Source organism: Propithecus coquereli, unplaced genomic scaffold (genome assembly GCF_000956105.1).
Source record: "Propithecus coquereli isolate 6110/MARCELLA unplaced genomic scaffold, Pcoq_1.0 Scaffold119, whole genome shotgun sequence".
Lineage (NCBI taxonomy): Eukaryota > Metazoa > Chordata > Mammalia > Primates > Indriidae > Propithecus > Propithecus coquereli.
In genome coordinates this window covers 3,402,073-3,416,449 of record NW_012135969.1, presented here as the reverse complement: position 1 = coordinate 3,416,449, position 14,377 = coordinate 3,402,073, and the positions used below count along the sequence as shown (strand labels likewise).

The 14,377-nt window shown below is 37.7% G+C and overlaps 1 protein-coding gene across 1 annotated transcript; it reads right to left on the bottom strand.

The window, feature by feature from the left end:
• Positions 1–8,489: 8,489 nt before the first annotated feature.
• KRT10 (keratin 10, type I) lies at positions 8,490–13,273 on the bottom strand. The gene is made up of 8 exons (XM_012660759.1): positions 12,656–13,273; positions 11,375–11,457; positions 10,853–11,009; positions 10,604–10,765; positions 10,386–10,511; positions 9,853–10,070; positions 9,181–9,489; positions 8,490–8,861 (listed from the first exon to the last, which is right to left on the bottom strand). The coding sequence occupies exons 1-8, from the start codon at positions 13,271–13,273 to the stop codon at positions 8,855–8,857; spliced, it is 1,680 nt and encodes a 559-aa protein (XP_012516213.1). The 3' UTR covers positions 8,490–8,854.
• Positions 13,274–14,377: the final 1,104 nt, after the last annotated feature.

The window sequence follows — 14,377 nt, the reverse complement described above, 5'->3', positions numbered from 1 at the left end:
TCTCTCATCTCAATCGGCTCAGCAGACGTTCTGAGAGAAGAATGGGCACCCCACGATGTAGAGAAGTGGATGGTGACGTCTTGCAGTGCACTGAGACAGTGCAGTCTGTATCTAGTCAAGTGTATTTAAAGATCGTATTTGCTGCTTTTAATGGAACAAACTATCCAGAACAGACAAATGCAAAGAAATAGCGATTGGAATATAATAGAATCATGCAAGCATGAGTGAACAACAAAAAGTGGGAGAACTGATACTTCTATGAAGAGTTCTTTGTCAGCCACATTATTGGGTAAAATATAATTTAATAATCATCATACTGGCTGTATTATATTTCACAGGAAATCAGCTGATAATATTTGAAGTTATCAAGATTATTTTAAATGTGGATTTGTGTCCACTGTCTTTGCCTTAAATATTTTTTGTGCATTGAGCTATCTGATAGCACATATATATGCATATTTTAATATAATTTTAAAATAATTACATGTATACTTCTTGGGATTGCCTGCTCAAAATGTTTTTACTGACAGGAATCTGCAATAAAAAAGTCTAGAAATTACTTCTGTAAAGGAAGGGGTTCTAGGCTTGAAGTCAGAAATCATAGATTCAAGACTCAGCTCTGCCCCTTGCTGTCAGTGAGACCTTGGGGAAGTCGTTAAATGTTTCCAAGCCCTGAATATATCCCAGGGTTGTTTGAAGATGATTTCCACATAGAGGTGTAAGTGTACTGAGAATTGTAAAGGTTTATGCACACACACAGTGTTACTGTGCTTCTGTATCACTTCTTGGTAACAGAAGTGAAGGCTTACTCACTTTGGTATGTCCTTACCACATAACACAGTATCCCACACATGGAGGTGGTTATAGATATAAATATAAATAGTATTTATGAACATTAGAGTTTTGTTACTGTCTAAATGGTTTCACCCTAATTAGAACAGAGTGGAAATTCCATTGTGATTATTTCATTTCTCCTCTCTTAACATAGTTTCTGCAAATAAATACCATAAAGCATAGTGTCCTTGACAAGATGTGGCATCTTGGTCTTTATCCCCACTTTTGAAGAATCCAGGTAATCCAGTCTACTGACAGGGCAGATAAAAAAAAAACAGTGAAATAACAGGAAGTTTAATTTGAATGCGTATGTAGATGACCTGTAGACATTTCAGAGGGCACAGGTTGCTAGGGATAATCTCAGTGGTACAGAGAGTAGCATTGCATTTACAAGCTCCCATAGCAACCTGGGCTTACTTCTATACAGTGCTTTCTACTCTGTTGTCTGTGTATTAATAGTTGTCTATTTCTACTCAGTTGTTTGGGTAGTTGTCTGTCTATTGAGGGCAGGGATTTTTTTGTTCATTATTTTATCCCCATTGCCTGGCACAGTGCCTGACATTGCTGAATGAATGGTCAACCAATAAATATTTTAATGTTGATCATGAGCCAACATCTATAGTAGGAATTTGGTTGATTCATATCAATTCCAGTTATTTTATAAAGGCAGAAAAATGATAAATGGGTTTGGGGGGACGTGGGTGAAAGGGAGCAGGTGATGGGCAGTAGTGAAAGTATTAGTCCTTCTTATTCCAAGGAGACAAGCTGGGAGATGTACTTCTGATTGGAGAAAAACCTTAACAGGGAGGTCACTATGGCGCTTAGAAGGGTGAGGACACACCTAAATGAGAGGAGACATTGCTATGAGTCTCTGTTTCTTTTGGCTTGCCATCAAGTAGCAGTTATTTTACCAACTCCCTATGTTTCTTCCCTCCATATGCAACCCAGTCGTCCAAACATTACTCATCTACATTCCCAAACCAACTACCAAAACAAAATTCCAGGAGAACCAGGAGGGGGAGTTTTAAAGGTTATGGGCTAGGACACTTCCATCCCTTCTTTCTAATAACAGGCTGCACAAGTATAAACTGGTGCAGTTACAGGCAGGCTGTGGTTCAGCTTTGATTAATTTCTAGATTCTGTAGATTTAGAATATGATTCATGAAATATGTTCACTAAAAAATCTATTATAAGAAAATTATTTACTGCTATATTCTTTGTTATGAAAAATCCATTGTAAGAAAATTATTTACCTGCTGTATTCTTTGTTATAAAGAAATTTTCATGCCCTACAGTCCCTAGAGTATAAGCTTTATTTTTTGGAGCTGAACATATGGTAGAAATGGGCCACACTAGAAAAATAAAAATCTAAATGTTCAGTCACTGTTTTTTAGTTTCACTTTTTAAAAAAGTCAGTTTCATTGAGGTTTAATGTTCATAAAGTAAAATTTATCCTTTTTTGGTATACAGTTTTATTAATTTTGACAAACAAATTCAGTGTAGAATGATCACTGGAAACAAGATAGGGAACATTTCCATCATTCCAGAAAGTTCTCTTGCATCCCTTTGTGGTAAATACCCTCTCTTTCCCTTTTGGCAACTTCTGATCTGTTTTCTGGTGCTCTGGTTTAACTTTCTCTAGAATGTCATATCAATGAGATACAATATGTAGTCTGATTTCTTTCATTTAGCCTAATGTTTTTGAATTTGAACCATGTGGTGTCATTTGTTTCTTTTGTATGGAAGTACCATATATATTTTTTTCCATTCACCAGCTTATGGACTATTTTCAGATTTGGTGATTATGAATAAAGCTGCTCGAAACATTCCTTATAGGTCTTTGCATAGACACGTGTTTTCATTTCTCTTGGGTAAACGTCTATGAGTAGAATTGCTGGATTGTATATTAAATCTATGTCTAACATTATGAGAAATTGCCAAACTACAATTTTGCATTCCCACCAGCAACATATGGGAGTTTCAGTACCTCTGCATCCTTGTCAATCAAAAAAAATTTTTGGAGTCATTTTAATAGTTATATAGTATTATCTCATTATATTTTAAATTTGTATTTCCCTAATGACTAATGACATTGAACAACAACTTATTTGCCATTTGCATCTCTTCTTTGATGACATGTCTGTTCAAATCAAAAGATTTTTTTCGATTTTTTATTGGGTTGATTTTTTTCTTATTATTGAGTTGGAGTTATTTATATTTATATTGTATATGCAGTTGTTTCACAAATATTTTCTCAGATTTGTGTTTCACAAATATTTTCTCCGAGTCCGTGGCTTGTCTTTTCATTAATTTGGTGGTTATCTTCAAAGAGCAGAAGTTTTTAATTTCGATGAAATTTAGTTTATTGATTTTTGTTTTTGTTTTTATTTTTATTTTTTTTGGAGACAGAGTCTTGCTCTCTTGCCCTGGCTAGAGTGCCGTGGCATCAGCCTAGCTCACAGCAACCTCAAACTCGCGGGCTTAAGCGATCTTCCTGGCTCAGCCTCCTGAGTAGCTGGGACTGCAGGCATGTGCCACCATGCCTTGCTAATTTTTTCTATATATTTTTAGTTGTCCAGCTAATTTCTTTCTATTTTTAGTAGAGACAGGGTTTCACTCTTGCTCAGGTTGGTCTGGAACTCCTGACCTCGAGCGATCCTCCTGCCTTGGCCTCCCAGAGTGCTAGGATTACAGGCATGAACCACCACGCCTGGCCTTGATTTTTAAATTGTATAGTTTGTGTGTTTTGTGTGTTGTCTAAGACATCTTAGAAATTTTTGCCTAATTTGAAGTCACTCAGATTTTTTTCTTGTTTTATTTTTATAGAAGTTTTATAGTTTTAGCTCTTACATTTAGTTCTATAAACCATTTTTAATTAATCTTCTTATGTGCTTTGAAGTCTGAGTTGAGGTTCTTTAATCTTTTTTTTAAAATTCATATGGACACCCAATTATTCCAGCATCATTTGTTGAAAAACTTTCATTTTTCTAATGAAATGCCTTGAAACCTTGTTGGAAATCAATTGAGAATATGTATGGATTTATTTCTGGACTCTCTATTCTTTTCCACACTGATACCACATTTATACCACACTGTCTCAATTACTTTAGCTTCAGAGTAAGTCTTGCAATCAAGTAGTGTGAACATTCAAATTTTGTCCTTTTTTTAAAAAAATATTTTGGCTCTTCTAGTTCTTTTACTTTTCCATATACATTTTAGAATCAGCTTATCAATTTCTATGGAGAATCCTGCTGAGATTTTGATTGGAATTGCATTGATTCTATGGATCAATGTGGGAAGAATTAACACTTAAACACTATTGAGCCTACCAAAACATGAATATGGTATATCTATTTATGTTGGTTTTCTTTGATTTCCAATGTGCTGTAGTTTTTAGCATACATGTCTTACACATATTTTGTTAGATTTATTCTACATAATTCATGTTTTTTGGTGCTATGGTAAATGGTACTGCTTTTGAAATTTTTATTTCCAATTATTCATTACTGATATATTAGAAATTCAGTTGATTTCTTGCTAAGTTTGATTATTGGTTCTAGTAGATTTCTTAAAGTTTGAGATGGAAGGGGATGAGAAAACATTTTGTTTTTTTTGGCTCTCTCACCCCATGGAGGTGGCCCATTATACAGATCAAAGGCTTGCGTGTGTGAGAGAGAATTCTTAACCATTCTCGTTGGTAGCAGATGCAAGCACATTCTTTAGGTTGGGATGCGTAGTGTTCTCTATTGTCTGCATTCACCAATGGTGAAATGAACCTTAGGGACTTCTATAGTTTGAATGCTTGTCCTCTCCAAAACTCATGTTAAAATTTAATTGTCGTTGTGATGATATTGGAAGGTGGGACCTTTAAGAGGTATTTGGGTCAAGAGGGCTCTGAATGGATTAATGCCACCCTTATTGCAGGAGTGGGCTCATCCCCTTTTGCTCTCTCTTCCTCTCTTTCTCTCTTTCTAATTCTGGCTTTGTCCTTCCACTATCTGATGCCTTCCATGTTATGACACAGAAAGAAGGCCCATATCAGATGCCTTGATACTGGATTTTCCAGCCCCCAGAACTGTGAGTTAATAAATTTCTGTTCATTTTAAATTGTCCAGTCTCAGGTATTCTGTTATAGCAGCACAAAACGGACTAAGAACATGGATTATAGTTCTTAAGAACAGATATTGAAAAGAAAAACTAAGAGTTTTTCTTAGTTTGTACAGAAGATGGCTACACCAAAAAAAGAGTTGGGTGCCATTCTAAAATAAACATTTCCATCACCCTAGCATGTTGAAATAGTTGTAAAAATAACAAAACATCCATATTTCTCAACTGAGTCTCAACAAATACAATCAAGGCCCTCATGACATTCCTGTAGGGCAGGTCATGCTGTTCTTATAAACTCTGGATTAGACTATGAGACTTGCTTTAGGGAGAGTCAGATGAGATAGTATCCATCTATCCATCTATTAATATTAGATGAAGAACTAATCTCTTCATCTATGGAAAGTGGCATTTTTGTTGTGCTCATCTCTGTCATCTCTTAGAAAATTAGCAAATTGAGGCTTGGAGGATTAGTTCTGTCTGAAGCTTTTATTATGTTGTTGAGAATGCTATTCAGAAATTCTAGCTTATAAGAGCTTCATCCTATTTCCATTATATGAGAGAAAACAAATTAAAGAAAGAAATAACACTGAAGCAACCTTTGCCACAGAGTCGAAAAACTTTTACTTTCACTTTCAGTAAAAAAAAGCCTTTAAATCACACACAGACAAGGAAAGAAAAACCCAGAAAGAAACTCAGCTGAGCAGAATAGCACAATGGGAGCTGTAGCCGAGTGGACAGAGAGAGTGGGTCCTTCGCCTAGAAGCATAGAACTTGTAGCATTTTTCATCTCTTTATTATAAATAATTGGCTCATTGAGAATTTATTTAATTACCATTATAATATTCATTATTTTAAAAACAGAAGCAATAAAACTCACTCACAACTTTGGATTTGGGCTTGGTCTGGGAAGCCCAAATCTTCCAGAGGTAAGTTATTGGTCATATTTTGTTTTCCTGCTATTGGTCTTCCCTTCCTCCCTCTTTCCTTTTGATATTTATGGAGCACTTACTACCCTGCCAACATCCTAATTTCAGACTTCTGGTCTTCAGGACTGTGAGACTCTGCTAAGAAGATGAAAAGAGAAACTAAAGACTGGTAGAATACTTTGCAAACCTCATGTCTGACAAAGGCCTTATATCTAGGAAAAACTCCCAAAACTCAACAGTAAAATACAAACAAGCAACCTAATCATCAAAAGACATGAACAGAGTTTCACCAAAGAGGAGATGCAGATGGCAAATAGCCACATGAAAAGCTATTCAGCATAATTTTCCATTAGGGAAATGCAAATTAAAACTGCAGTGAGCTATAACTACATACTTATTAGAAAAATACTGATAATACCAAATGCTGATGAGGATGCAGAGAAACTGGATCTCCTATTTATTGCTGGTGGCAATATGAGATACCATCTTACTCCAATTACAATGGCCATTATTAAAAGTTAAAAAACAATAGATGTTGGTGTGGATGTGGGAAAAAGGAACACTTATATGCTGTTGGTGGGAATGTAAATTAGTACAACCTCTACGGAGATCAGTATGGAGACTTCTGTAAGAACTAAAAGTAGATATACCATCCAATCTTGCAATCCCACTACTGAATATCTACCAGAGGAAAAGAAATCATTATATCAAAAAGATACCTGCACTCATATATTTATCACAGCACAATTCACAATTGCAAAGATACGGAATCAACCTAACTGCCCATCAACTGATGAGTGGATAATAATATATACGCACACACACACACACCATGGATTACTACTAAGAGATAAGAAAGAATGAAATAATGTCTTTTGCTGTGACTTAGATGGAACTGGAAGCCATTGTCCTAAGTGAAGTAACTCAGCAACAGAAAAATAAATGTTGCATTTTTTATAATTTTAATTTTTTATACTATGTCCTTGTTAAAATCAAATTGTTTAGAGAGGTTATCTTTATTAAACCATGGTTATTAGAGTCCAGTCAAGAAAGCAGTTCTTTATAAGAGATAGTTACTTTATGAGAGAGAGAATTTAATATATTAATACATGTTTAAGGAGGTATTAGAAGATTGAAAAGGTAGCAAAACAGGACCACTGTGTATGCAGACTTTTCAGAAATGAAAGTTTGGGTCACCACCCAACCAGATAAAGAACTCTGACCAGCTGAGATCCTGGCTGGGGAAAGGAGGACAGAATGAGTAGAAGAGACAAAGCTAAATAGCAAGCACAGCTATCTCACAATAACATACTTGTATTTCTCTCGAATCAGTGTTATTAAATATGAAAACATTTATTTCTTCAGAATAAGAATAATGGCCATCCCAGATTATGAACAATAGATCTTGGGGACTTGGTTAGCTTTATTAGATAATATTTTAAAAGATGATATTTCTGAACAGCAGTCAGTATAGCACTATAAACACAGTAGGAGCTCAGGGTACTTATCCAGCAATACCTCTGTTTCAGGGCTTTACAATGTGGCATGCTGGGACTTTAATATGGGACCTTAGAAGACCGGCCCCCAAGATGGGTGGCTGGTACAAATATCCACATGGAAAGAAGCATGTGAACTAAAGTGGAGAGCCTCTGGGCTGTGCTAATATTTGGCACCAAGTAGGTTATGGAGCCTTGACTATAGGGAAGTCCATCCCATTGTTATAGGGCTCCTGTCACCAATTTGGGGTGTAGCGGGTAGGGTCTAAACCAGTAGAGTGCCAAGCAAATGGCATGTGGACCAGGGCTCAGATCCTGAGGAAAAATGGAGCTCAAATCAAGGTTACTGAGGAAAGCTGCTACTTGGTGGACATGGGTAATCCAGGGACTCACCAGGGAATACAAGGTAGTCTTAGAGGCACTCCAGCTGTCCTTCCAAATAGGGCCTCCTAGCAGAGTACTAAGTAATGTCAGCTGGGTTCTTATTGGCTGAAAGATGTGATTGGGCTGACCCTGAAAGTACCAGGTCTTCAGTACTGATCACTGGGGAGGGTTGGGGGAAGGCAGAGACCTAGTGGTGTCCCTTTAGTCACAATGGCATCACTATGTCCTGATAGTGCTTTTCATGTTCATGATAGATATCAAATAATTTTGTTGGGGGTGCTATGATTTTACTGGGCTGGTGTTAGAAGGTATTTCTTAAGCTATATAGCAATAGGGAAGAAGTAATATAGTAATCAGAATAAAATAATGGCAGGCAAATGTGAGAATTCAAGGAATCAGAAAATGTGAAAATTTCAATTAATTTTATTTTTGGGGTCTTATTTGAGCTATTTCAAAATTTCCAGGATTGAAATAATTTAAAGCCAGAGAACTGGGAGCTTTCCATGTATTGTGTATCTCAAAGAAAAAGTAAGAGTGGCGAATCATGGATTTTTTTTTTTACTCAGATGACTGACAATGGTCTGAACATACCCACAAGATTAAAAACTTACTCAGAAAAATCATGACACTAATTCTGTCTTCAGAGTTTTTGGACAAGTCAACCTTCAAATGCTATAGTTTGCTAATCTTTATTTTAAAAAATTATCTAACTTAAGTATAGATAAATTCTGACAAACTTGAATAGTTTGCATCAGTAAGAAAGTTTATTGAAATTCATCAGTAAATGAGCACAGAAAGTTTCTTTTTTTTTCATTAAAGAACACTTTCTGGCAAAGTGAAAAGAAGAAATACAGAAAGCACAAAACACATTTTAGACACCTTATTTTCAAGGAGAGAACCTGTTCCCATAGACCGTTAAGACTGATGTGTCTTCTTGGAGACTTAGTTTTCCTTGAAGCTGTATGTAATGGCCTGTGTGAAGGGAGACTCTTTCCTCTTTATGCAGCTTAGTAGTAGTGTTTCTCTGTTTCTGATTCAACCATAGATGAAAGGACTCTACCATCAGGTGCCACCTCTTCAATAATTGTCTTGATTACTCTGGTTTTGTTAGTATCTGTGTGAATAATGAAAAAGATATAATTTAGACTAAGCAATTTGTAGGAGTCCTTACTAATTAACAAGAAAATATTCTAAAAAATAAGAAAATTCAACTTTTTTACATTGTTAAAAATAAATCCAAGCAAGTTTAACGAACTGTATTTAGACCACGCATTTTTCGTTCAAGATTGGTGTCCAGTACAGTTTGCTAACAAATGCAAACGGAACCATCTCTAAGATTTTAATTTTTTAAACAGCTCTAGGGCTTTAAAAGCAACACCACCGTCATAGAAAGTTAAAACTAATTGCGATTACCCCAGCTAGTTTCTGCTGACCTTGGTCCCTTAGAGGAGGACTCTCCAACGGAACCGGAAGAGGAGGACTTGTGGCCTCCGCCGGAGCTGCTGCCGCCGTAGCCGCCGCCGGAACTGCTGCTGTGGCCTCCACCGCTGGAGCTTCCGCCGCCGTAGCCGCCGCCGCCGCCAGAGCTGCCGCCGTGGCCTCCACCGCCGGAGCTTCCGCCGCTGTAGCCGCCGCCAGAACTGCCGCTGTGGCCGCCGCCAGAACTGCCGCCGTAGCCGCCGCCGGAACTTCCGCCGTAGTAGCCGCCGCCGGAACTTCCGCCGCCGCGTCCGCCGCCGGAACTAAACGGGGTGAGGGTGATATTCTGTTATCTCTAACTCTGGAGAATAGTGGGTTGCTTTCCAGATTATTGTTACTTTAGAAAATAAGCGACATGTTTGGAGGAAATATAGCACTGCGAAGTATGCATTTTAAAACCCATCCTTTAAAAGCATTTTTTATACACACAACCCTAAGAATCATTCTTGGGCCAAATTCATGAGAAAGCGCGACTGCGGTTCCATATTCCTTTTTCTGTACTCTGGCTCCTCCCTTCTCTCCCCTTCCTCTCACTCTCTGGCATTTTCTTGGGGCTTGGATAAGCCTTGCTATCTGGAATATTGAGATAAAAGTAATTCGGATGATTTCTGAATTTTCAAATTTACCTTCCCTCTCCTTCTAGCAGGCTGCGATAGGTTTGAATTTCATTCTCCAGTCGGATCTTAATATCCAGGAGTTGTTGATATTCAGTATTCTGGCACTCGGTTTCAGCTCGAATCTGTTGCAGCTGTTCCTCCAGAGCAGAGATCTGAGCCTGGATCTGTGAGAGCTGCACACAGTAGCGACCTTCTGTTTCTGCCAAGGAGGCTTCCAGGGATTGTTTCTGAAAAGAGGATGTTATTGTGGCTTAGCGACCTCAGTGTTCAATTGAGTATAATGAAGCCTATTTAATTATTTGATAAGACATCATATAGAAGAATAAAGAGAATGAATAGAATGTTTTATGTTTAATGGCAGCATTTTAATTTCAGCAGTTTTAGATCAATACTAATAGTACTTTTCCTCCAATAACATAGATTTTCAGATTTTTTTTCTTTCTTATCCCCAGCTCTGCATTTTTCTCTTGCATTGCATATTCTTACATGAGCATGAAACTTGGTATGATAAAGTTGAAATCATTTCATGAGAATTAACATACCAGGGCCAGTTGGGATTGTAGTTCTATCTCCAGAGCTTGAACATTACGTCTCAATTCAGTGATCTCAGATTTATAGCTGGACATTTGTTCAATGTTATTATCAATTTCTGTAGTCAATTCCTTGCTCTAGAGTATTAAAAATAAGGAAAAAAGATGAGAAAATTCTGAAATGATAACAAAACGTCCATGAGCTTCATTATGAAGGAAGATGAACTTACCTTTTCATTGAACCAGGCTTCAGCATCTTTGCGATTTTGTTCAGCAAGTTGTTCATATTGGCTTCTCATGTTATTCAGAAGTTCAGTCAGATCAACACCTGGGGCAGCATTCATTTCAACATTCACATCACCAGTGGAGACGTTTCGAAGGTCTTTCATTTCCTGTTTAAGGAACAGAAAGATTTAATGACTACACCATGACCACAACAAACTCTTTTTTGGCTGGGGAAGGTATAACTTCTGTGTCACCTCCTCATGGTTCTTCTTCAGGTAGGCCAGCTCTTCAGTCAGGCTCTCGATCTGCATCTCCAGGTCAGCCTTGGTCAGGGTCAGCTCATCCAGCACTCTGCGCAGGCCATTGATGTCGGCCTCCACGCTCTGGCGCAGGGCTACCTCATTCTCATACCTGAAAAAAGCATGATACAGATACGATATAGCTTATACAGGGGAGGTGAAACTGGGAAGAGACTGTTTAAAAAGCAAATATAGAGCTGATTGCATATCACGGCGACTTTTATCATATACGGATTCACTTAGGAATATTAGTGGTTTAATGCAAAGAAGCTTAGCAATTAGTTTAAAATGCATTTTCTTCCTTTAATATTGCCATAAAGGTAATATTGAAATTGAAAATTTCTCAGACAACTCCAATACTGTTTAACTTTGGATGAATTCAAGAAAATTTAAATGCTATTGTGGGATCCAAAGTCATTCTTAAAAACAACTGATGTATTTTTTGTGATGGTGTTATACCACATTCCCTTAGCTTACTTCAGCCTGAAGTCATCAGCTGCCAGCCTGGCATTGTCGATCTGAAGCAGGACATTGGCATTGTCAGTTGTTAGGTTGAGGATCTGGAGGGAGAGGCACAGTTATTTTAAAAGAGGTCAGATGCAGATATAGCTTTTATAGTGGTGTATATATATGTATATACATACACTGCGTTTTTATGTTGTTCTGTTACAAAATCTTATGAAAATTTTTTATTTTAAATATGAAATATTGCATGCTTACCCATATACTTAAATTTGAATTCTTTGTTCTCTTGAAGTTTCTCTACTCTCCTATTTCTGTGTCATCCCTTTCCAAAAACTAACTGGAATTATATAGATGTATTCCTGAAAGAGTGTATTCCCCTCTTTTATACTGTGTGATTTCCATGTATTTCAGCTAGCGCTTGACCGACTCACACTTGTATTTATTTAACTTGTTAAATGTATGTATAAGTAAATGTACCTTGAGCTGGTACACAATAGGTGCAATTCACAAATTCCCTAGAGGCGAGCATCCCATTTTTCATACTGGAGAATTCATGTTTCTTGCAATGTTGGTACCGAATAGCTTATTTGTTACCAGTCCGAATAATATTTTGTTCTGATTCATTTATAATTTTTTCAGTTCCTACATTTGTAAATGATCTAGCATATTTTTTTTTTTTTTTTTTTTTTATTTGAGACCGAGTCTGGCTTTTTGCCCTGGCTAGAGTGCCGTGGCGTCAGCCTAGCTCACAGCAACCTCAAACTCCTGGGCTCAAGCGATCCTCCTGCCTCAGCCTCCCGAGTAGCTGGGACTACAGGCATGTGCCACCATGCCCAGCTAATTTTTTCTATATATCTATTTAGTTGTCCAGATAATTTCCTTGTATTTTTAGTAGAGATGGGGTCTTGCTCTTGCTCAGGCTGGTCTCGAACTCCTGACCTGGAGCGATCCACCTGCCTTGGCCTCCCAGAGTGCTAGGATTACAGGCGTGAGCCACCACACCCGGCCTGATCTAGCATATTTTAACTGTGGACTCATTATATGCTAATTAAAACCTGAAAAGTTATCAGTAATCTGCCATCCTATAAGATAAGCAACACACATGCTGGGTGAAGATTGCCATGACCATACCTTCACAAATATTTACCTTTGATGAGATTAGATTATTTCTGGAAGCAAGAAAGTAACAGAGGTAAACATAGCAAACAGATACACTGTGCGCAGATAGATTCATCTATCTGGATTACATGGATAAGAAATATATTTAAAGCTGCGTTTAAAAATGCCCCTTACCTGATTCTTAAGGTCGTCAATGGTTTGGTAGTATTTGCTGTAGTCACGAGACTCTCCCTGGCCTGAGTTACTATTCTTTTCGTACCACTCCTTGATTTTGCTTTCCAGCTCATAGTTTGATTGTTCCAGAATCCGAACTTTGTCCAAGTAGGAGGCCAGGCGGTCATTCAGATTCTGCATAGTTACTTTTTCATTTCCAGAGAGAAGGCCACCATCTCCGCCAAATCCACCACCATAACCTCCTCCAAAGCTACCTCCACCAAAGCCACCTCCAAAGCTGCCGCCTCCAAAGCTGCCACCTCCAAAGCTGCCTCCTCCAAAGCTGCCTCCTCCATAGCCCCCACCTCCATAGCCCCCACCACAGCTGCTGCTTCCATAGCCTCCACCAAAGCTACCTCCACCGAAACCTCCTCCTAATCCTCCATAGCCACTTGAGCCCACAAAGCACCCCCCACTAGAGCTCCCACGGCTGAAAGAGCCACCACTGAACCCCCCTGAGCTAAATCCTCCACCAAGGGAGCCTTTGCTGCTCGAAATTCTGTGGGATGATCCTCCTCCTCCTCCTCCTCCGCTGCGGGAGGAAGAGTATTGCTTGGTTGTGCTGTATCGAACAGACATGGTGATGCTGTTTAGCCCAGGGAGTGCTGCTACCAAGGACAGTAACAAGCCTTTATATACATTGTCAGCTTTACCAAGAGGGTGTTTCCCACGTGTGTTAGGGTTTGCTTACTTGGATGGTTTTCTTTTTGCCAACTTAGCATCTTTGGCTTATGATCGCATAAATTATCTTCAGTAATAACCAATCCCAATGTGTACAGTTTTGAATTTGCCCAAAGAACAAACAGAAGTTTTGCTATGTTGAAATTGAAAATGGGCGGAGTTCAAATGAGCATGTTTTAGTATGCTTTTCACCTTTTGAAGAACATTGAGCAACTGTTAAAATTAATTTTTCTCAGCATTAATTCAGATTGCACAGAATGTTTGCAGAGTTTTGGGGAAAAACGTTTTAGCTACGAATTTATAGTTAAGATATTTCAACTTCATGTTTTAAACAGTTTTAATTAATTGAAACAGCAAATAGCATAAATTCTGTCAAAATCATGCTATATTAAGGATCTTGTAGAAAACTGTAGGCAACCAAAAAGAAGATAAAATACATATGCTAAAAACTTAGTGTTCAAAAGTTGCCACATATAAAAAGTTAAAGTCACAAAAGCACAATTTAGGACATGGTCTACGTATGTGTGTGTGTGTGTGTAGGGAATCTTTAATTTATCTGGAGAATGAAAATATACTGATATTTTGCCTAGAAAACTGAAAGTGAATAATGATTAAGAATGTTCTAATTTAATGTTGGTATTATTTTTAACATCAAAGAGTCTGAAATCATAAAGTTATCTTGGATTATTTTCACTTTTAAACTCATTGTAGTTAAGGTTTATGTGAAGACCATATGCAGAAATTCTTAATACAAAGTCTGAAGAACGAACCTCCAGAACTTTACACTAAGTTCTTATTAACTAAAAGGGAAGAATTTGGGTATGTTATGATTGTGAGTAAAAATTTGCTTGCAAGAACATAAATTCATTCTAGAGAATGATACTTGCTCCAAAAATTATAAACTAGACTGTGCACATATGTTCCCAAGCTAGGTTCTGTTTCTGGGGGGAACAAAAAAACCACCCAAAAACCCAAAACCCACATTTTCTTGGATATACTGTG

Coding starts and splice junctions, on each gene's coding strand:
- KRT10 (XM_012660759.1), bottom strand. CDS start 13,273: ATGTCTGTTCGATACAGCACAACCAAGCAATACTCTTCCTCCCGCAGC. Junction 10,071..10,385: donor TACAATCCCAACTGGCCCTG/GTATGTTAATTC, acceptor TCCTCTTTTCAG/AAACAATCCCTGGAAGCCTC. Junction 9,490..9,852: donor CTGCTAGAAGGAGAGGGAAG/GTAAATTTGAAA, acceptor CACCCCGTTTAG/TTCCGGCGGCGGACGCGGCG.